The following is a 23943-nucleotide window of genomic DNA, read 5'->3' on the forward strand; positions in this document are numbered from 1 at the left end:
AAACCACTTAGCACTTTTGGTAGTTTATTCCCCTGAAGGATCAAATTTTTACTTGAGTCATTAGTATAAAATTTTAAAAGGCATGTCAGATTTTATTAAGCATTGATATTAAATATATAAATATTAGAAGACCTAAACAAAATCACTAATTAAGGAGTAAAACAAGTCCCTGCCTATCATAATCCCTTCACTTCCACTAATTTCTGCTTTTATGAAGTACTTTAATAAGCTCTACAACAAATAGACAAGATGTTGTGCCTGATTTTACACTCTAGCAGTCGTTTTCCATTCCAACTAACTAGGTTGGGTTATAATATAGTCATTTAAACTTACTTAGTTAAAATGTTATACATTAGCAGCTGCAATTAAGGAGCTAAGAAATTCAGCTCATATTTATTTATATGCATCCTATCCATATTTTCTCACTTGTTATATTTGCCTACTGATGGGAAATTGATTTTTTCTGTTCCAAAAATGTAGAGTTTCGAGATTTTTGGAGATGCAAAACAGCATCATTTTCAAATTAGAGCACAAACACTCTTACTTGTTCCAGTTGGGACTAGTAATTGATCAGTGAAGTGAAACAATTAGGCAAAACGGGATCATCAAATTTTCTTTCTTTTTTGAGATGGAATATTGCTCTTATTGCCCAGGCTGGAATGCAGTGGCACTACCTCAGTTCACTGGGACCTCTGCCTACGGGATTCAAGCGGTTCTCCTGCCTCAGCCTCCTGAGTAGTTGAGATTACAGGCACGTGCCACCACGTCTGGCTAATTTTTGTATTTTTAGTAGAGACAGGGTTTTGTCATGTTGGCAAGACTGGTCTCGAACTCCTGACCTCAAGTGATTTACCCGCCTCAGCCTCCCAAAGTGCTGGGATTATAGGCATGAGCCACTGCGCCCGCCCCAAATTTTCTTTTAACTTAAAATGTTAATGTTTGTTTGTTCCCAATCTTTTTGTATATGTCAAGGCTTTTTCGTTATATACAGGCCAGCTCTTCGGAGTTCTGCATGGTGTTTCTTGTTTAAACCACACCTATAGTGTACCATCTACAATTTCCAATTCTTTAAGACAGAGTGAAAAATTAAGACACTTGAAGTAATCTTAGTGTAGAGTCCTAGGCATTATGATTTTCCTTGAGACTTTTAGGGTTCTTTTATCATAGTTTATCAAACACCTTTTTTTTTTTTTTTAACAAAAAAGAAATTTAAAGAATCTTTCTGTATATTCAACTTAGAATTTAATGAAATAGGTTTTTTTTTTTTTTTTTTTGGTGATCATGTATCATCAACTTACTTTACATTAATTAAATTAATCAAATTAATCAACAAAAAAATATATAGTTGGCATAAACAAATTTGGGATCAAGCACTACTGACTCTTAGTAAACATACAAGTCAACTGTTGGTACAGAAGTGCCTCGATGCTAGAGAGTAGCCTGTAAGCTGTAATTATATGTGGGCATTAGGGAATGAAGAACAGTCTTAATACTATTGATCTTTTAAGTGAAGGTCAACTTAGAAAGCTTTTACTTATTAAAATGCTTCACAATTTGTCCTTATAGTTAATGCAATTAAAGTTCAATTAATCTTTCTATTTTTTTTAGAGTTTCTATCTTACTAAAGGATATTTCAGAAAATCTGTATTCACTGAGGAAGATGATAATTGGGTCTACTAACATTGAGACTGAACTGAGGCCTAGCAATAATTTAAACTTATTATCCTTTGAAGATTCAACTACTGGGGGAGTACAACAGAAACAAATTGGAGAACATAAAATTTTTATTAATGTTGAAGATGAAACATGGGACCCAACACTTGATCATTTAGCTAAACATGGTGGAGAAGATGTACTTGGAAATAAAGTGGAACGAAAAGAAGATGGATTTGAAGAAGGAGTAGAAGACAATAAATTGAAAGAGAATATGGAAAGAGCTTGTTTGATGTCGTTAGATATTACAGAACATGAACTCCAAATTTTGGAACAGCAGGCTCAGGAAAAATATCTTAGTGATATTGCTTATAAATCTACTGAGGTACTAAATAAAGAGGAAGCACATTTTTAGTTATTAGTAGGGTCTGGCTGACTTTATTCCTGTAAAGGGGCAGATAGTAAATATTTTAGGCTTTGTGGGACATTCAGTCTCTGTGGCAGTTACTCAGTTCTGCTATTGTAGTGTGAAAGCAGCCACAGACAAATGTAAACAATTGTGCCTGTCTGTGTTTCAATGAAACTTTATCTATAAAAACAGATAGTGGGCCATATTTGGCTTGTGAGCCATAGTTTGCTGCTCCTGACTTAGTATGATGTGCAGCATTGTGTAGTGGAAAGATTTTATAGTGTCAACAGACATTTGTAGTAGTTCACTATTTTATAATTTCGTATGCTTTTTTCATAATATCTCTGCTTTTTGTGGATTCTCTTCATATCTACTAGTGTTTACTCTTCTGACTTTGATTTTTGGGGGTGTATTTTATTTCTTTATACAGACTTTTTTTCTTTTTTCTTTTTTTTTTGAGACAGGGTCTTGCTCTGTCACCCCAGCTGGAGTGCAGTGGTGCGATCTTGGCTGCCTGCAGCCTTCAACTCCTGGGCTTAAGTGATCCTTTCACCTCAGCCTCCCTAGTAGCTGGGAATACAGGCCTGGGCCACTACACTCAGCTGATTTTTGTAATTTTTTGTAGAGATGGGGTTTTGCTCTGTTGCCCAGACTGGTCTCCAACTCCTGGACTCAAGTGATCCACCTTCCTTGACCTCCCAAAGTGTTGGGATTATAAGTGTGGGTCACTGTGCCTGGTCCAGAATTTCTTTACTTGCTCATGTAAGAGGGTTTCTAATAAACTCCTGATGCTTTTGCCTGACACTATAGTTTTACTGTCATCTCAGAGTCAGATTTTTTTCCCTTAACTTCTTCATTAAATTAATTTCTTAATTTCTCATTTGTTTTTCATTAGTTTACAAAATTACTTGTTGCCTATATTCTCTGAAATTTTATATTTCATTTCACGATAAATAAGTTTTTAAAAAAATTAGATTTGAGGCCAGGCGCAGTGGCTTACGCCTGTAATCCCAGCACTTTGGGAGGCCAAGGTGGGCAGATCACAAAGTCAGGAGCTCGAGACCATCCTGGCTCACACGGTGAAACCCCGTCTCTACTAAAAATCCAAAAAAATTAGCCAGACGTGGTGGCGCGCTCCTGTAGCCCCAGCTACTCAGGAGGCTGAGGCAGGAGAATAGTGTGAACCCAAGAGGCGGAGCTTGCAGTGAGCTGAGATTGCACCACTACACCCTAGCCTGGGCGAAAGAGCAAGACTCCGTCTCAAAAAAAAAAAAAAAAAAAAAGGTTAGATTTGACCATTTAATTAGAGTTATTTCACCATCATTTTTCTAATGGCAACAATAATTTTAGTATTTGAGCAATTATCTATATTTTGGTAACTATTAGTAATCACTTCCATCAGTATATACATGCATTTCATTTTAAAATGATTTTCAAAATATTCTCATACCAACCATTCATAAAGGATGTTCCCCTTCTGGGAAATATCAGTTTTTGCTAACATCTGCATTTCCCTTTGATATTCTAGGAATTTTTATTAGGTATACACTTTAAGTGATATGTTTCATATAGTATTATAGAATTACCAGGATTTCATGACTTTTTTTTTTTTTTGAGATGGAATCTAGCTCTGTTGCCCAAGCTGGAGTGCAGTGGCACAATCTCAGCTCACTGAAACCTCCGCCTCCCTAATTCAAGTGATTCTCCTACCTCAGCCTCCCAAGTAGCTGGGATTATAGGTACCCGCCACCACACCTGGCTAATTTTTGTATTTTTAGTAGAGACGGGGTTTCACCATGTTGGCCATGCTGATCTCGAACTCCTGACCTCAAGTGATCCGCCTGCCTTGGCCTCCCAAAGTGCTGGGATTACAGGTGTGAGTCACTGCACCTGGCCTTAGATTTCGTGATTTGGCTGACATCTTTTACACCAATTATTGCCATTTTTTATTGGGTACCAATTATTAGTATTGTTTTCTTTATTCATTAAATAAGAAGTAAAAGAACTTTTAAAAAATAGAACTTTTTTTCCTAGTAAAAAGCTTATTTTCAGTTTTTTTTATTGCTTAAATTTTGCAGGTTAATAAAGGCTGTACTTCTTTTTCCTACTTCCTGTTTAAATATTTGGCATTTTTTGAGGGTTTTCTTTCTATGGATTTTTGTCGCGGAATCCCATCTTGTTGGACGCTTAGTTCCTGGAGATTGCCAAATTATTGAAAAGTTTCCTCATACCCAAACATTGGCAATAGACTGAATAAATAACATCTCTGACACTACTTTTCAATGATATAGAGAATGCTATTGGTAAAATACTGATTTATTTAAAGATACTACAATCGTAGTAGTTTTTTGCAATCTTTTTTATATCAGTGGATGTCAAAGAACTACTATTGTTCTTTGTACGGCATTTTTCAACGTTGTGAAGAGTTCTTATACTCAAAAAGTTTGGGAGACACAGTTTGACATTGTTTCACCTGAGTTGAACTTGTCATTTTGTATTCTTGTTTAGAGCAGGGATTTTATTTTGTCTCTTTATCTAACTTTGTATTCCTATTTCTTTCTTTCTCTTTGGTTCTCTGTTTCTTTGTTCATTCTTCTCTCCCTTTTTTATCTATCACATAAACATGTAAATATATATTATATATCCATTAGGGAAGAGGAAGTTGTCTAAAGATATCTAGTACATAGGAGCTTTATTCTGCAGAAAAGAGGATATGAAGTCAATTATACTGGAAATTAATGCTTAATACTTTTTTTAAAGCATTTGTCTCCCACTAATAATGAAAACGATACGTCCTATGTAATTGAGAGTGATGAAGATTTAGAAATGGAGATGCTTAAGGTATGTTTACAATTACAAAAACATTACTTCAAGTTCTTTCCAAAGCACATTTAATTAAGTAAAATATTAACTAATTCTAAACCAGGTTCCACCACAATAAAATTGCTAGTAATTACGTAACATTAGATTTCACATTTTCCAATTCATGTTTCTTTTACGTAGTCTATAAATAATGGGTTAGAGATAATATACTAATTTTAAATGTGCTTTTCTTGTTCCTTCTTGTTTTTTATTTTGAAATAGGGTCTCACTCTGTCACCCAGGCTGGAGTGCAGTTGCGCCATCTCGGCTCACTGCAACCTTCACCTCCTGGGCTCAAGTGATCCTTCTGCATGAGCCTCCCGAGTAGCTGGGATTACGGGCATGCACCATCATGCCTGGATAATTTTTATGTTTTTAGTAGAGACAGGGTTTCAACATGTTATCCATGCTGGTCTCGAATTCCTGACCTCAAGTGATCCACCCGCCTTGGCCTCCCAAAGTGCTGGGATTACAGGTGTGAGCCACCGCACCTGGCCTTGGATTTCATGATTTGACTGCCATCTTTTACACCAATTATTGCCATTTTTATTGGGTACTAATTATTAGTATTGTTTTCTTTATTAAATAAGAAGTAAAATAACTTAAAAAAAAACTTTTCTTCCTAGTAAAAAGTTTATTTTCAATTTTTTTTATTGCTTACATTTTGCAGGTTAATGAAGGCTGTACTTCCTTTTCCTACTTTCTGTTTAAATGTTTGGCATTTTTTGAGAGTTTTCTTTCTATGGATTTTTGTGGGGGATCCCATCTTGTTGGACACTTAGTTCTTGGAGATTGCCAAATTATTGAAAAGTTTCCTCATACCCAAACATTGGCAATAGACTGAATAAATAACATCTCTGACACTACTTTTCAATGATACAGAGAATGCTATTGGTAAAATACTGATTTATTTAAAGATATTACAATCATAGTAGTTTTTTGCAATCTTTTTAAATCAGTGGATGTCAAAGAACAACTGTTGTTCTTTGTACGGCATTTTTCAACGTTGTGAAGAGTTCTTATACTCAAAAAGTTTGGGAGACATAGTTTGACATTGTTTAACCTGAGTTGAACTTGTCATTTTGTATTCTTGTTTAGAGCAGGGATTTTATTTTGTCTCTTTATCTAACTTTGTATTCCTAACTGTATTACTTTCTTTCTCTTTGGTTCTTTCTTTGCTCATTCTTCTCTCTCTTCTTTTTTTGTCTATCATATAAACATGTAAATATACGTTATATATTCATTAGGGAAGAGGAAGTTGTCTAAAGATATCTAGTACATAGGAGCTTTATTCTGCAGAAAAGAGGATATGAAGTCAATTATACTGGAAATTAATGCTGAATACTTTTTTTAAAAGCATTTATCTCCCACTAATAATGAAAACGATACATCCTATGTAATTGAGAGTGATGAAGATTTAGAAATGGAGATGCTTAAGGTATGTTTACAATTACAATAACATTACTTCAAGTTCTTTCCAAAGCACATTTAATTAAGTAAAATATTAACTAATTCTAAACCAGGTTCCACCACAATAAAATTGCTAGTAATTACGTAACATTAGATTTCACATTTTCCAGTTCATGTTTCTTTTACGTAGTCTGTGAATAATGGGTTAGAGGTAATATACTAAGTTTAAATGTGCTTTCTTTGTTCCTTCTTGTTTTTTATTTTGAAATAGGGTCTCACTCTGTCACCCAGGCTGGAGTGCAGTTGCGCCATCTCGGCTCACTGCAACCTTCACCTCCTGGGCTCAAGTGATCCTTCTGCATGAGCCTCCTGAGTAGCTGGGATTGCAGGCATGCACCACCACATCTGGCTTATTTTTGTATTTTTTGTAGAGATGGGGTTTCACCATGTTGCCCAGGGTGGTCTTAAACTCCTGGGCTCAAGTGATCCCCTGGCCTCAGCCTCCCAATGTGCTGGGATTGCAGGCATGAGCCGCTGCATCCAGCCCTGTGTTCCTTCTTGTGTTACTTTCTTGTAATTTTTTCCTGGAATATGGGTAGCGATTCAGCTCTCCATTATTGAAGTTGCATTTCCTTTCTTCCAATTCATGTGTATCCGTTTTTATTTGGAAGTTTTGTTTTTATACATTCAATAATCATCTTTTCTTCCTTTGGTATTATTTACTATGGGTATTTTATATAATTTTCAAATGGATTAAATGGTTCAGTTTTACTCTCATTTATTATCGAGATTGAACATACTAGTTTGTAATTTATATATTTTCTATTCCTTTACCTCTAATTTCTTTGTCAGGTGTTATGAACCAAAGATGTATAATAAGAAAAGCCAGTGTAGCTAAATTAAGTAAAAAATGAAGAAAAACACAGAGGTTCACCATTATGCATTTTTTTATTGCTAATCTTTAGGTTGATGAGTTTTTTTATTTTTATGAAATGAGATTAATTTCCTGACTTTTTTAGTTTTGAGGCCAAGTAGTGAGTAAGAATGTATATTCTAGGGCCAGGCATGGTGGCTCAGTCAGGTAATCTCAGCACTTTGGGAGGCCGAGGCAGTAGGATCACTTCATTCCAGGAGTTTGAGACCAGCCTGGGCAACATGGCAAAACCCTGTCTCTACAGAAGAATACAAGAATTGACTGGGTGTGGTGGCGTGCGCCTGTAGTCCCAGCTACTTGGGAGGTTGAGGTGGGAGGATCACCTGAGCCTGGGGAGGTTGAGGCTGCAGTTAGCCGTGACCATGCCACTGCACTCCAGCCTGGGTGACAGAGTGAGACCCTGTCTCAATTAAACAACAAAAAAAGACTAGATTGTGAATTCAGATGTAGGTTTGAATCCCAGCTTTTCCAGTTAGTAGCTGTGTGACTTTGGGGAAGTTTCTTAGCATCTTTGATACTCAGTTTTATAATTATTATTTAAGATGTTGCTTGTAAAGAGTTTAGTAGAGAGCCTGACACTTAGTAAGTGTTTAATAAATATTAGCTAACAGTAAAACTAGAACATAAATGCTGAATTGTATTTTGTTATTAATTATCCATTTCTCTGAGAAGTACTGTTCCGATAGTACATTTATAGGAAACTTGTGGACGTCTACAAACATATATGTTAAATCTCTTAGAAAGCAACCTGGATGCCCATATTAGAGAACTCTGTTTTAAAAATGCATTCTAAGTATGTGTGTGGACTTGAATAAAATAAAACAAACAGAAACAGAAGCACTTCTTTTTTTTGCCTTCAGGCTTGAAATGAACATACTTTTTAAAAAAAAACCTTCAAAATGAAAATATTAAATAAAAGGTTTAATAAAAAGAGAAAGCAAAAACTGTAGTTTAATAAAGTCTTCCTGTCTCTTCATGGTTAAAGAATGTTATAGATGAAACAATTTTGAAATATTCTTGAAATAGATAATCTTTATTTAGGGGAGAATGTCAGATACTGTCAAGCCAAAATAAAAACAAATAACTTCATTTCACGTTTGTAAAATTCCTTTTCTAAAATGATTGGAATCTTTTGTTGTTTTGAGAATTCCAAAGCACATTTATTGTTTGCTTATAGTTTCAGCCTTATTTAAAAATAATGTGACTGACACATGATATAGAGAAACTTGTTACAAAAATAACATTAAAATCCACATTTACTACTTGGGAATCGAAAATATTGAAGTGCAATAAAGAAAAAATGTTTTAAATTATCCAAATATAAAATTTATGATAGCTTTCCCCAGGGGCAGTTTATTATATGGTATTAATGAGCCTTGTTTATGCTGGAAATGTTCCATCTTTGGCCTTGCGCCTTAGAAACCATTCATGAGCACATATTTAAACTGGAGCACACATGTTCTTTTGTAGTATGGCTTGCACATCTGCCAGCTTTCAACAAAATTGTAGGCCGTGTTAATAATAGTCCTTTTGTGTTTGGTGAAAAAGATACGACACTGTCAGTGGTTTTGCTTTTAAAATTTCTTTTAAACTTTCAGTCTTTAGAAAACCTCAATAGTGGCACGGTAGAACCAACTCATTCTAAATGCTTAGATATGGAAAGAAATCTGGGTCTTCCAACTAAAGAAGAAGAAGATGATGAAAATGAAGCTAATGAAGAGGAAGAAGATGATGGTAAGGGTAAGCACTGGAGTGTGTTTGAAATGACTCACCTGTGATTCCTACCACTGAATTTAACTTAGGATCCGGTTTTGGATGGTTTGGAGGTCAGGGATTTTGTGGCATATAATTATTGGATCCTTATAAGCTTTTGTCTCCTTAGTGCTTTTGTCTCCATAAAGCACAACCTTACTACTTACAAAAATAGAGTAATAGTTGCATTATGATAATAAAAATACCTTTCCCTTTGTTTTTTTGTATTAAATACAGATGTGATTTCTCCAAATCATTATAGTTCTCATTTAGAATTATTAAAGCTGAGAACTCTAATAATGAACTTTCTTTGTTTCGTGGTAAATTATCTTGATTCTTTGTATTGCCCTTTCTTGGCTACTCAGGAATATTTCAAGCTCACTGTGGACAGGGTAAGTGAGTTGGGCAGAGCTAACATAACTTCATTGTGCTGTGCAGTTAGAATTTTGACCAAAGATGTAGGTAACTATCTTTTCCTAACTAAATTAGATTTAGGTAACTAAACTAAATGAGATTTTGGTAACTAAATTTAGGTGTAACTACATTTAGCTTTAGGTAACTAAAACAAAGATTTTATTTTATCTGTGGACTTTTTTAGTGTAGCACTAATGTAATTTCTGATTACCATTAATTGAAGGTTGGTTATATTATCACATTTGGATTGTTATGTTATAACATCTAAATGTTAGCCTTTAGAAGTATTCCTGATTCTAAAACATCAGTTTTTTTTTTTTTTTTTTTTTTTTTTTTTAATAGTCCTGGCAAAGTGTGAATCACAACAAAATTCTAATACTTAAAAGTAATCCAAGTGTCATATATGGTACCCAGAAGACCAATTTATATTGAAATTGAAAAATAGAAAACATTAACCCATGATAGCTATCACTGTATTCTTTCAAAGAAGCCAATGAAATGACCTGTTTTCTCCCTCTATGTGGTATTTTTCTATTTGAACATAAATGCCCATTTTATTTTATTTCAAGACTCTTTGTTGCCAGCACCCAATGAAGAGCAAGTTACTTGCCTCAAGATGTACTTTGGCCATTCCAGTTTTAAACCGTGAGTATAATCTCAGTTAATCAAATCACATATTTAGTATTCTCTTTATGGTTATACATGCCACACTGTTTTTTCTGTGTGACTACAAAATTATTTCAAAGTGATAATTTGTATAAAATTCGTTTCTGCAAATTGTTTTTTATAAGTGAGGAGAAATGGTTTTCCTTTAACTGAGCAGTTCTGAGTAGAAACTTGTTTAAAGATACTTATAAAAAAGTGTTAATTTAATACTGACTTGTTTTTCATTAAATGAGTGTCTATGTGCCTGTTTTGTGTATATTACCCAGAACATGCAGATGTACTAGAAGTTCTTAATACAACAATTTGAGGAATAGTGATAATCTTATCTATTTTAATGTACTCAAAATATGTTTACATCTAGCGGGCACATTTTTGTAAGGATTAAATGAGATGAATAAGAATGAGATGAACAAGTAAATGTGAATAAAACTAATAAGCATATGAAAATCTAGACTGGATTTTTCCTATTCTGAGAATTTAAAATGTAATCCACTGAAGTATTTCTTTCCTCTTTTCTTTTGATCTTAAACATTTTTTATTTATGTCTTACATACAGAAAAGTGCGCATGGTGTAGAGATCAATGAATTTTCATAAACTGGGCACCCTGTAGCCAGCACTTAGTTAAGAATAGGTCATTAACAGCATGCCAGAAGACCACCTCTCCAATTGGTTTTTCCCATGATATTAAGAAAATTTTCTAAGATGTAGTAAAGTTGAAAGAATTTTTTTTCTGTGCATGTCTGTATTCCCACCACCTAAATTCTACTATCATTACTATACTTGTTTTATCACGTATCAACTCTCTATCCATCCATTAATTCATTCCAGTTTTAATATGCATCTCAGGGTCAATTGAGGACACCATTACACTTCCGCCTAAGGATTTCAGCATGTAAATTATTAACGAGTTAAATATTTACTTACAGTTTTTTCTTTTGATGTAAAATTTGCACATAAGGAAATAAAAACTTTTTAAGTGTACATTTGCAAATTTTAAGTATACATGTGCATACCCATGTAACCCAAATTGTTATCAAGAGATATCATTATCATCACCTCACAGAGTTCCCTTATTTCCCTTTTCAGTCAGTTCTTGTCCCTGGAACATTTCTCTTATTATTTTGAAGTATTGATTCTTTTGGATATCTAGTATGAAACTTAGAATCTGTTTTTTACTTTAGATGTATGTAATGAAATTTAATACATATACCAAATGGTAGTTGTTAGTTAGCTTGAATGGAAGGTTGGTCAAATGGCATTCATTGTTTTAAAGTTCCAAGTTTGTGCAGATTTATGTATGAAGTTCGAAAATAAATTCTATTAAAGGAAATGAAAAATTGAATGGATTTTAATTTGTACCTTGGGTTTCTTATTAATAAAACAAAATAGCTTTTTGCTTTTTACCTTCAAGAGTTCAATGGAAAGTGATTCATTCAGTATTGGAAGAAAGAAGAGATAATGTTGCTGTCATGGCAACTGGTAAGTTGTATTTAAGCAAATAACCTAATCCTTTAAAAATAAAGCATGAAGAGTTTGAAATAATCTTTCATTAAACTCTCAAAATACAAATGCAACTACAAATGATGTAAAATATAGAAGAGAGTGAACAGAGAACAGATGCTCAGATTTATGTATCAATTAACTTTTAGAAAGATAGCATACTAGTATTGACCATTCATCTGTATAAGTACATTGTAAAAAGAAATGAAAGCGTCAAAGGTTTCTTTTTATTTCTATGAGCGTATTTTTTTCATTTCAAGGATATGGAAAGAGTTTGTGCTTCCAGTATCCACCTGTTTATGTAGGCAAGATTGGCCTTGTCATCTCTCCCCTTATTTCTCTGATGGAAGACCAAGTGCTACAGCTTAAGTAAGTCATGTTATCATTGCTGCAACATCACCCTCTTTTTTTCTTCTGCGGATGAAACATCTGATCCATCATGCATGTTAAAATCTAGTTCACAATAACACATTTCTGCAGGTATTGCTTTATCTTTATTAGTAATAAATGACACTTTAGTGGAAGAGCTTATCTTCTTTCTTGTGTTCTCTGTAATTCAAAGCTATCAGGTGGCCCTGATAAAATTCTTTTAAAAAACATTATTACTTTATGCTGGTTTACATTGAATATCTCAAAATTATTTTGTTTCTATTATGCTTGCTTTTTAGCTTGATAAGAAGTGTATACATGGAAGTATATTTTTTATCTATGAAAAATTTTTCAGCTTCTTCAACCTGAGCTTGCAATCTGTTTTTAAATTGATACATAATATCTTTACATATTCATGGGGTACTGTAGTATTTTGATACACTCATATCAAATACACTTGATCAAATCAGGGCATTTGTTCATCTTCATCAGCTTGAACATTTATCATTTCTTTGTGCTGGGAACATTTCTAATCTTTTCTTTGAGTTGCTTTGAAATATACAGTATTATTGTTGTTAACTATAGTTACCCTACTGTTGGTTAATGAGTACAAACATACAGTTAGATAGAAGGAATAGGTTCTAGCAAAGAATCAGAGTATACATTATTATATTTCTTTATTCTTGCTCACTTAAGAATCAAATTGATATGTGTAATGTGTACATGGGGCCAGAATATTTGTTTTTCTTCTAATAGAATGTCCAACATCCCAACTTGCTTCCTTGGATCAGCACAGTCAGAAAATGTTCTAACAGACATTAAATTGTGAGTAATTTTTTTTCCCTCAACTTTTATTTTGGATTCATGGGGCTGCATGAGCAAGTTTGTTACATGGGTGAATTACATGTTGCTGAGGAAGTTGTGAGTAATTTCTGTGATTTCTAATCATGTGGTCAGATGTCTGTGGTATGTGAGAGACTTTTGTACACAAACAAATTTTATTAAATGCCTGAAAAAAAGTCCATGATTTTAAAATGCACTTTCTTTTTATAGTACCTTTGCAGGACTGTTACTTTTTAAATCCTTCAAACTTGAAGAAATCTGTTATTCTCAGTTCTTGGGCTATAAGATTTGCATTGTAGTCATAGAATTATAAAAATTTTGGTTTTGGAAGAGAAGTTGGAGAGTATCAAGATTTATCTCATTTTATAGATGAGAAAACTGACAATCAGAGACAAGTAATTTGCCCGAAGTCACTCAATGACTGACTGATCAGGGACTGGATTCTAGGTCTCTTGCCCAACCAATTCTATCATGATGTAATTCCTAAGGAGAATATCATCTCAGCCACACATACACACACCCATTTTGTGTGCCTGTGTGTATATATATGTACACACACACAAACATATATACACATACATATACATACACACACATATATTAATATATATGCATATATATGCATGTTCTAATTTAGAACATTTTCATCACTCCCAAAAGAACACCCCTGCCCATTAAGCAGCTGCTTTCTTTACATACATATTAGTATATACATACACATGAGATACACATGTATTTACTGAGTTTTGATAAATACATACAAAGATGTAAACCAAACCTCTGACAAGATACAGAATATTACTGACACTCTAGAAAGTTTCTTCATGTCTCTCCCCAGTCTGTCCTTCCATCCTCCATCCTAGGCAAGCCTCTGCTCTGATTTTCTCTGCCATAGTTTGGTAGAATGCCGTATAAATGTGTTCGCACAATATGAACTCTTTTGTGTGAGACTTCTTTCATTTGGTGTAATGTTTCTGAGATTCTTCCATGCTGTTGCATGTATCAGTAGTTTTTGGTTTTGTTTTGTTTTGTTTTTGTTTTTTTAGAGACACCGTGTCCTGTCACCCAGGCTAGAGTACAGTGGTGCAATCATAGCTTACTGCAGCCTCTAACTTGTGGGCTCAAGCTATCCTCCTGCCTCCCAAGTACCTAGGGCTACAGGCATGTTCCACCATGCCTGGCTAATTATTAAATTTTTTGTAGAGACAGGAGCTTCCTTGGTTGCCCAGGCTGGTCTTGAACTCCTGACCTCAGGATTGCTTCCAGTTTTGGATTATTACAAATAAAGCTGCTATGAACATTCACATATAAGTCTTTGTATGGACATATGTTTTCATTTTATTGATAATATCAAGGAGTGGGATGACTGGATCCTGTGGTGGATATATGTTTAACTTTGTTTTTTCTGAGATAAAATGAGAAAGCGATCCTCCTGCCTTGGCCTTCCAAAGTGCCGGGATTACAGGCGTGAACCTCTGCACTTGGCATAGTTGTTTGTTTGTTTGTTTGTTTTTTAAAATATCTGAGTGTTATTTTATTGTATTTCATTGAATATAGCACAGTTTGTTTTTACATTTTCTTATTGATAGACACCTAGGCTATTTTTCTAGTTTTGGACTGTTTCTAATAAAGCTGCTATACACATCCTTATAAAAATCTTTTTTGTGAACATGCTTTCTTTTTTCTAAGCATTTTAAATCACCTTTATTGAGGTGTAATTGACTTACAATAAATTTTATATGCTAAGAAAGTATAATTTGGTAAGTTTTGGCACAGTTATGCACTCACGAAACCATCATCACAATCCAGTTAATGAACATATTCATCACCCACAAAGTTTACCTTTTTGTTTCAATCCCAGTCACCAGGTAATTGCTGATCTTCTTCCTGTTACCATAGACTAGTTTGCGTTTTCTAAAATTATGTATAAACGGAGTCAATCATATTTTATGTGCTCTTTCTTTTTGTCTGGTTTAAATAATGCAGTATAATTATTTTGAGATTCATCCGTGTTATTACATTGAGTAATAGTTCATTCCTCTTATTGTTAAGTGGATTACATTTTATGGATATCCAACAACTTGTTTATCCATTCACCTGATAGACATTTAGATTGTTTCCAGTTTTGAGTTATTACAAATAAAGCTGCTGTGAACATTCATATATAAGTCTTCATATGGACATATGTTTTCATTTTATTGATTTTATATGAAGAAATGGAATGACTGGAACATGTGATGGATATATGTTTAACTTTGTTTTTTCTAATTGAGATAAAATTCACAGAACATAACTTTTACCATTTTTAAATTTTATTTTATTTTGAGATGGAGTCTTGCTCTGTTGCCCAAGCTGGAGCACAGTGGCTTGATCTCGGCTCACTGCAAGCTCCATCCCCTAGGTTCACGCCATTCTCCTGCCTCAGCCTCCCAAGTAGCTGGGACTACAGGTGTCTGCCACCATGCCCGGCTAATTTTTTTTATATATTTTTAAAATATTTTTAGTAGAGACGGGGTTTCACCGTGTTAGGCAGGAATGGTCTCTATCTCCTGACCTCGTGATCTGCCCTCCTCGGCCTCCCAAAGTGCTGGGATTATAGGTATGAGCCACTGTGCCCGGCCACTTTTACCATTTTAATCGTTACTAAAGTCCAGTGGGTTTTGGTGTAGTAATAATATATAGTATAATATATAATATATAACATTATTACTATATAATATATAGTAATACTATATAATATATATTATATATAATATTAATATATATTAATTCCAGAACATTTTCCTAACTCCCAAAAGAATTTCTGTACCCATTATGTGGTCATTCCCTATTGTCCCTTTTATTTTCTTTTCTTTTTTTCTGAGACAGGGTCTCCCTCTGTCGCCCGGGCTGGAGTGCACTGGCATGATCATGGTTCACTGCAGCCTTGATTTCCTGGGCTCAATCGATCTTTCCACCTCAGTCTCCTGAGTGCTGGAACTGTAGGCACAAGTTACCATACCTGGCTAATTTGTTTTATTTTTAATAGAGATGAGATTTTGCTCTGTTGCCTAGGTTGTTCTCAAACTCCTGGGCTCAAGTAATTGTCCCACTTCAGCCTTCCAGAACACTGGGATTACAGGCGTGAGCCAATCTGCCTGGCCTTTTGTCTCTGTTCTACCCACTTCCAACCACTAGTCTATTTTCTGTCTCTATGATTTGCCTATTCTGGATATGTCTATAAATGAACTCATACAGTACATAGTCTTTTGTGTCTGGCTTCTTCTTAGCATAATCATATCAGTACTTCATTTAGTCTTTTTTTATGACTGAATAATATTCCATAGTATGGGCATACACATTTTAAAAAATTCGTTCATCAGGGATGGACATTTGGGTTTTTTCCTTTTTGGCTGTTACGAATAATGGTGCTATGAACATTTGTGTACCAATTTTTTTATGAACATACATTTTCAACGCTTTTGCATATATGCCTAAGAGTGGAATTACTAGATTATATGCTAATTCTTTGTTTAAGAAACTACCAAGCTTTTGAGAGTGATTGTGTCATGGGATGTTCCCACCAGCAGTGTATGAGAGGTCCAGTTCCTCCCCATCCTTGCCATCACTTAGTCTAGCTGATCTTTAATTTAAGCCATTCTAATAGTATCTCATTTTATTTTTAGTTTGCTTTTCCCTAATGACTAATTATATTGAACATGTTTTCATACACTTACTGGCCATCTGTATATCTTCTTTGAGGAAGTGTCTGTTCAAATCTTCTGCTTATTCTTTTTACTTACTGAGTTTTGATAGTCATTTCTATATTCTGAATATAAATTCTTTATTTGATATATGCTTTAAAAACATTTTCTCCTAGTTTATGACTTTTCATACTTTCCACACAGTTCTTTTGAAGAGCAGCCGTTTTTCATTTTGATAAAGTCCAGTTTGTCGATTTGTTCTTTTAGGGATTTTTGCTTTTAGTGTTTTGACCCAAGGTTACAAAGATTTGCTTTTATATTTTCTCCTAAAAGTTTTATAGTTTTAAGTTTTACATTTAGATTTATGATTAATTTTTAGTAAATGTTGTCTATTGTAGGAGATATTGATTACAGTTTATATATTTTTCACCTATTGTTCCAGCTCCATTTTTAAAAAAGACTATGCTTTTACACTGAATTGACTTTGTACCTTTGTCAAAAATAAATTGACTGCATATATGTGGGTCATTTGCTGCACTCTCTATTCTGTGTTTGGTGGATCTATGTCTGTCTTGATTGGTGTCTTGATTACTGTAGCTTTATAATAAACCTGGAAATCAGATAGTGCAAGGCCTCTAGCTTTGTTCTTTTCTTTCAGAGTTTTTCTGGCTATTCTGTGTCCTTTGTATTTCTGTGAGCATGTCAGCATCACCTTTTCAACCAAAATGCCTGCTGGGATTTTGATTGCGTTTACCTTGAATCTAGATATCAAAACAATAGCTGTCTTGATAATTATTGTCACTATTTTATACCAAAGAAACTGGGCATGCTAAAGTAACTTGGCTAACATCACTTACCTTGTAAGAAGTAGAACTGGGCAGTTTGACATCAGACCTTATTCTTTATACTGTTTCCTATGTTAATTAGAATACAATGTTAATTTCATAAAGGTAAAGGCATATCTGTTTTGTTAATATTTGATTCCTTGTGAAAGCACAGTGCCTAGCGCACAGTAGACACTTAAACATCTGTTGAATGGACAGGTGAATGCTTTTAAAGTCTTTTCATATAGAAAATTAAGTTTCATTACATTTGGCTTGATCTAGGTCTTCATTTCATAGAATGGAGCACAGACTCTGTAAATATTTTGCCCCAGACCTAGCCTTATTACAAACAGTGTCTTAATTAGGATTCTGTCTACCCAGAATAGAAATTAACTCAAGCTAGCATAAGTGTATATTGAATTTTGTATTAAGGATAAAGGAATGTCTCATAGATCCCACTTAAAAGAAATTAGCCAGCCCTTAGGAAGAGACTGGAATTGGGTTTGGAAAATGCAATAGGGCTTTCTTTTTATATGTAGTCTTTAGTGAGTCATCCTCATTTTTCTCTCTGAAGAGGTAAGCATTCTCTGTATGTATATAGCCATCTTTTAGATTTTCGTGACATAAAGTATTTAAACATTCATCAGGTATTTTGATTTTAAGTTGTAATTCCTTGAGATGATTGTTTTCTTTATTGTTAATATGTTTCCTTTCTTTTTTTTTTTTCTTTTTGTTTTGTTTGTTTTTGCAGAGGCAAATACCGGATTGTATACATAACTCCAGAATACTGTTCAGGTAACATAGGCCTACTCCAGCAACTCGAGGCTGATATTGGTAAGTGGTAAAGAAAGATCTTTGTAAATACTTACTGAGTTAATCTTTAAAGTTAAACCTGTGGATGGACACTGGATTTCACTTCTGTTAAAATTTATTTCAAACATTACTTCCTCCAGGAAATCTGACTCTCTAATTGGGCGTTTCACCTATCTTATCCCATGATACTCTATAATTCCTTTTGCTACAGAAATTAGGCTCTGTTAGCATAATTACCTGTTTATATATCTGTTTTCTTCTGCTAGGCTATACACTTTTCAAGGGAAAAATACCACTTCTTAAAATTTATGTTTCCCCAATGCAGTGTGCTTGGCACATAGGCACTTAAACATATTGTTGAATGAATGTTGAATCCTAGGTTCTATGAAATTTTAATTTACTTATTTTTCATGTTCTGTATCTAAATTAAGTCAATGTAGTGGTTTTGTACTCTCTTTGTTCATAAGAATCACTTTTCAAACTTAAAAAAAATGTAGGTAACCAACCCCCAACCTTGAAAATTCTGATTTAACAGGCGTGGGGTGGCACCTGGCATTGGTGGCTTCTCACAGGTGATTCTGATGTATAGCCAGGGTTGGAAACCAGAGTACCTTTGATTAGTTGCCACTAGTGAGTTTGATTTATTACAAAAACCAAAAACTTGGATAAGTCAGAGTTTATTTCCTAGAAAGTGTAAATATAGAATTAGTCAAAAGCTGATAGCACTTTTTTTTGTTCTTAAAAATGTTTTAAGCCTCAGTATAGTGAGACCTCGTCTCTACAAAGAATTTTTTAAAAAATTGGCTGAGCCTGGTGGTGCATGCCTGTAGTCCAAGCTACTTGGGACGCTGAGGTAGGGGGATTGTTTGAGCCTGGGAGATGGAGGCTGTGGTGAGCCGAGATTACACTACTGCACTCCATCCTGGGCAACAGAGCGAGACCATGCCTCAAAAAAGAATTTTTTTTTCTTCTTGGTGGTTAGGCTCAACTATCCAAGAATTGCAATCATGGCTCCTCTTGCAAATGCCCCTATTTCACACTTTCAGTTGACCTAACCAAATTTAATTTTTCAATATCATATGATCTTGTTATATAATTATGTATTGAAATAATTCCAGATAGGTTAGGTTTTCAAATTGCAACGTCTCGTTTAACGGTTACTTTCATATAACTGTAGGAAAGCATTTGATAATTTTTCCAACAATATAATGAAAACAAACTTGTATCTTTTTTGGTATGTGTTAAAACCAACAACAGAATGAGGGCAGCAATTAACATTTCATTAAATATATTAGCAACGAGTACATTTATGAGCTCCTAAACTCCCTTATTGACATACTATATTTTTTGCCTTTAATGGACAATTAATTTGATATCCTATTAGGTTGTGTGAAGTTCTTGTGAATATTTCACTTTGAATTAAGAATAACTACCCTATATATAAATTTCATGGTTGTATTGCAAAAGCTAGGGTCTATGTCTATAGTGGTCTGGGTACGTTTTTACTGTTTGCTTTGTTTCTGTGATAGTGTTAAATGAATAATAAGCTTAAGTATTTAAACAAATACTTAATACTTTTGACAAGTAGTTAAAACTCTATTTTTATTTTTTTGTAATGGGTGAATTTTGAACACTGCAATTATTAGAGCAGTGTACTTTGCTTATGATGGATGAAAATGTTCTCTGGTTGACTCAGTGTTGAATAAAAAGGGATAAATGAAATAAAAATTATTTTTGAAATATTTTCCTTTGCCTTTTGTTGCGGGAAATTGTACAATGCTTGCAAAAATGAATATACGCAGGATGTTATTTGTACAGCAGTCTGACATTTAGCTAATCAGATTCCTCATTTTTCAGTAAATGTTAAATTACTTAAGTAGTCTGGATTTTTAACAGAAAGAGCAAACATAGTTTTATAGGGAGACTCCTTACCAACCAGACTTTTAACTTAAGTGAATGTTGGCAAAAGCTTGTCTAAACTGATTTTGAGGGATAAGGTTTAGCTCCATTAAAAGCTACTTTGTCAAACCTGTAACTAAAGCTTTTAAAAAAAGGAAAGTTTTAAAGTAAAAGAGACCATCATCTCTGTTTCAACCTATTTAATTTAAAATCTGAGCTGAAGTAGGAGTATTGCTTCCACCCAGGAGTTCGAGACCAGCCTGGGCAACAGTGTGAGACCCCATCTCTGAAAAAAAAAATGAGCTAAGCATGGTACCTGTTATAGTCCTACTTACGAAAGAAAGAGAGAGAGAAGGAATGAAGGGAGGAAGGAAGGAAGGAAGGAAGGAGGGAAAAATCAGTCAGTCACTCAGGTTTAGTTTCAAAAGCCAAAATAATTATAGTGATAATACTGAATTTTTTCCAGCCACTCAGTAGTACCCAGAGAATTTTGATACAAATAACTGACTTTGCCCCTATGTTTAGTAGGTTTTTTTTTTGGCTTTCTTTCTCCTCCACACTGTCTTAAGACTGTTGTAACTTGTAATGTCAATGAATTGTAATTGTTTATTTGCATGTCTGTCTCCTCTTTTAGAATTGTGAACTCCTCAGGTCATGGATTGTATTTTATTAGTCTTTTTATTGCTAGAAAAGTGTTTGGATAATAATAGATATTTATTAACCATAATAGGAGTAGTAGCAATTTTTCTGTGTGTGTGCCAGGCCCTATTTTAGCATTTTATGTGAATGATATAATTTAATCTTTAGAGCATCTAGAAAATGTTAGGTACTATTATTGTCCACATTTTACTTGTGAGAGGACTGAGACTTGGAAAGCTTAAGTAACTTGCTTAAGGTAATACACATGACAGGTGGTGGAGCCAAGTTCTGCATCTGGGCAGTCTGACTTTAGAGCTTTTTAATCATCCTCCTCTTAGTGTCTGAACATTATTAATGCTCAGAGAAGTATCAAAGAATGATCATACTCATTGAAGGAAAAACTTATTCTTATGTATCAATTTGTTAATTGAGGGCAAAAGCACGACTGTTACTACTTTGAAAAATCTGAAGACATTGTTCTGACATGCATTACAACACACTGTTGATTCTGCTTCAGTGTGTGTGTCTGGTATGGGGGCAGAGCAGAGAGGCTTCTACAGGAAGAAAGAACAAATTACGTTTCTTCTTACCTACTTTGTACATCATGTGATTTAGCTCTTCCCATACCATTTTACATTAGAAAATGTGGCTGTCCTCCTGTGCTCTGATACTGGCATTTCAGAGGACTCTTTGCAATATGATGTGTGGCAATGCAGTTAATTTCAGTAGAAATTTGCTGGCTCTTTTTATCTCTTTTAATAGCTAATGCATGAGACAAAATTGAAGGTATTACCAAAGAGAAATGCAGGTGGATAGTTTTGGAGACAAAGTCGCAGTAAGCAATTCATCTCTCCAAGGAATAGTGATGAAAGCTGAGATCCAATAAATGTCTTCTTTGGATTAATACATAAATATTTCCTTTTAAAATTCTTAAGCCTTTTATTCATATATCTCCCCTCTCCCTATTTCCAATAATGATTTTTTGTCTTAATATGATGGTATTTATGCTTCTGTTTTTATAGGAACCAAATACTTTGATTTTGGTTATTTGTTCTCCTTCGGAGATGTAGATGAGTTTATTTTTTCCTTTTAAGCTTTATGTTTTCCTTTACGTGTTTTCCTTTTTTATAGGTATCACACTCATTGCTGTGGATGAGGCTCACTGTATTTCTGAGTGGGGGCATGATTTTAGGAATTCATTCAGGAAGTTGGGCTCCCTAAAGACAGCACTCCCAATGGTAAGCTTTGCCAAGTCTGATGTCCCGAAATTACATTCTTACTAAGGAGAGCATTCAGGATTGGGGAGTGGTAAAAAAGCTGGAGACTTCGCTATAAAAGAGCAAATGGATAATGTGAAAAGAGAACTATTTTTAAAAAAATTCTGAAGTTGGCATATAATCTATTGAGGAATACAGTAGAACAAGACTTGACAAACCTTTTCTGAAAGGACCAGGTAATAAATATTTCAAGCTTTATAGGCCACATGTAGTCTGTATCACATATTCCTCTCTCTCTCTCTCTTTTTTCTTTTAGTAAACCTTTAAAAATGTAAAGGGTTACATTTTTCACTGGTGGGCCATAACAAAACAGGCTGTGGGCCATATTTGTCCAAATGTCTTCTCAGTGATCTTTCATCCATATATCCTTTTACTCTAGGATGCTGTGAAATCCCGGTTACCCCTTATTGTATCACATTGAAAACCTAAAGTTTGAACTATTCTACAGAGATTTTATTAAAAATTTCAGTATTAGAATTTCCCTTTCTTCCCTATTATAAAAAATAGCAAATTTTGACCAGGCGCCGGGACTCACGCCTGTAATCCCAGCACTTTGGGAGGCCAAGGTGGGCGGATCACCTGAGGTCAGGAGTTCGAAGCCAGCCTGGTCAACGTGGTGAAACCCTGTCTCTACTAAAAATACAAAAATTATCTGGGCGTGGTGGCAGGTGCCTGTAATCCCAGCTACTCGGGAGGCTGAAGCAGGAGAACCGCTTCAACTCAGGAGGCGGAGGTTGCAGTGAGCCAAGATCGTGCCATTGCACTCCAGCCTGGGCGACAAGAGTGAAACTCTGTCTCCAAAAAACAAAACAAAACAAACTTTTACATGAATATTCTACATGATTGGCATATTTACATGAATGGTTTAAAAACCCACAGTACTAGCACTGTTTTATTTTTTATTTTGAAAATTGTAAATTCACAAGAAGTTGTAAAACAAAAACAAAAACAAAAAAAAACATATAGAGAGGTCCTATGTACCTTTCACCCAGTTTCCTGAACAGTATCATCTTGCATGACTATAGTACAGTATCAAAACTAGGAATATGACATTTGTACAGTATCTACAGTTTATTCTTATTTCTCCAGTTTTGTAAGTATTCTTTTGCATGGTGTGTGTATTGTTCTATACAGTTTAATCTCATGTACATTTGTGTAACTACCACTGCAGTCAGGATACCAAATGTTCCCTTACCACAAAGCTCCCTGGAGCTGTTCTTCCCACCCCTGGCGCTAGCCACTGGCAACCACAAATCTGTTCTCACTCTTTAAAATTTTATTTCAAGAATGTTATATACATGGAATCATGCAATTTGTCACCTTTTGGAATTAGTTTTTTTCACTCAACATAATTACCTTGAGATCCATTCAAGTTGTTTGTGGTCATGTGTTGCTTAACAACAGGGATATGTTCTGAGAAATGTGTTCTTAGGACATTTCGTGGTTATCTGAACATGCACTTACACAAACTTGCATGATAAAGCTTACTGCATACCTAGGCTGTGTGGTAGAGCCTATTGCTCCTAGGCTGTAAACCTATCCAGCATGTTACTGTAATGAATACTGCAGGCAATTGTAATACAATGGTAAGTATTTGTGTATCTAAACATATCTAATGTAGAAAAGGCACAGTAAAAATACAGTATAAAAGATAAAAGATGGTATACCTGTATAGGGTGCTTCCTGCAAATGGAGCTTGTAGGATTGGAAGTTGCTCTGAGTGAGTGAGTGAGTGGTGAGTGAATGTGAAGGTCTAGGACATTACACTACTGTAGGCTTTATACATATTGTACACTTAGTCTACACTAAATTTATTTTAAATTTTTCTTTAAAAATTTTCTTCCTTTAATAATAAATTAATCTCAACTTACTGTAATTTTGATTCATAAACCTAAAACACTTTTTGACTTTGGACTCTTGTAATAACTCTTCGATTAAAACATAAACACATTGTACGGCTCTACAAAATTTTTTCTTACTTGATTAATGCATTCC

The 23943-nt window shown here is 34.4% G+C and overlaps 1 protein-coding gene across 50 annotated transcripts in view; it reads left to right on the forward strand.

Moving 5' to 3' along the window:
• WRN (WRN RecQ like helicase) overlaps positions 1-23943 on the forward strand; it is a 139039-nt gene that overhangs the window by 45662 nt on the left and 69434 nt on the right. For 43 of the 50 annotated variants that reach the window (XR_012417190.1, XR_012417189.1, XR_012417191.1 and 40 more), the window contains 10 exons: positions 1609-2038; positions 4823-4903; positions 6282-6362; positions 8867-9008; positions 10004-10079; positions 11513-11580; positions 11862-11970; positions 12727-12795; positions 18072-18154; positions 21803-21909. Coding sequence is in view for 44 of the 50 variants with exons in the window: in XM_015454650.3 (XP_015310136.3) it covers positions 1609-2038; positions 4823-4903; positions 6282-6362; positions 8867-9008; positions 10004-10079; positions 11513-11580; positions 11862-11970; positions 12727-12795; positions 18072-18154; positions 21803-21909 (1246 nt within the window). In the remaining 6 variants the exon portion in view is untranslated. The remainder of the gene's footprint in view (positions 1-1608; positions 2039-4822; positions 4904-6281; positions 6363-8866; positions 9009-10003; positions 10080-11512; positions 11581-11861; positions 11971-12726; positions 12796-18071; positions 18155-21802; positions 21910-23943) is intronic. The other 7 variants (XM_074000640.1, XM_065519053.1, XM_074000639.1 and 4 more) reach the window with 3 other exon arrangements.

Source organism: Macaca fascicularis, chromosome 8 (genome assembly GCF_037993035.2).
Source record: "Macaca fascicularis isolate 582-1 chromosome 8, T2T-MFA8v1.1".
In the NCBI taxonomy this organism is placed as follows: domain Eukaryota; kingdom Metazoa; phylum Chordata; class Mammalia; order Primates; family Cercopithecidae; genus Macaca; species Macaca fascicularis.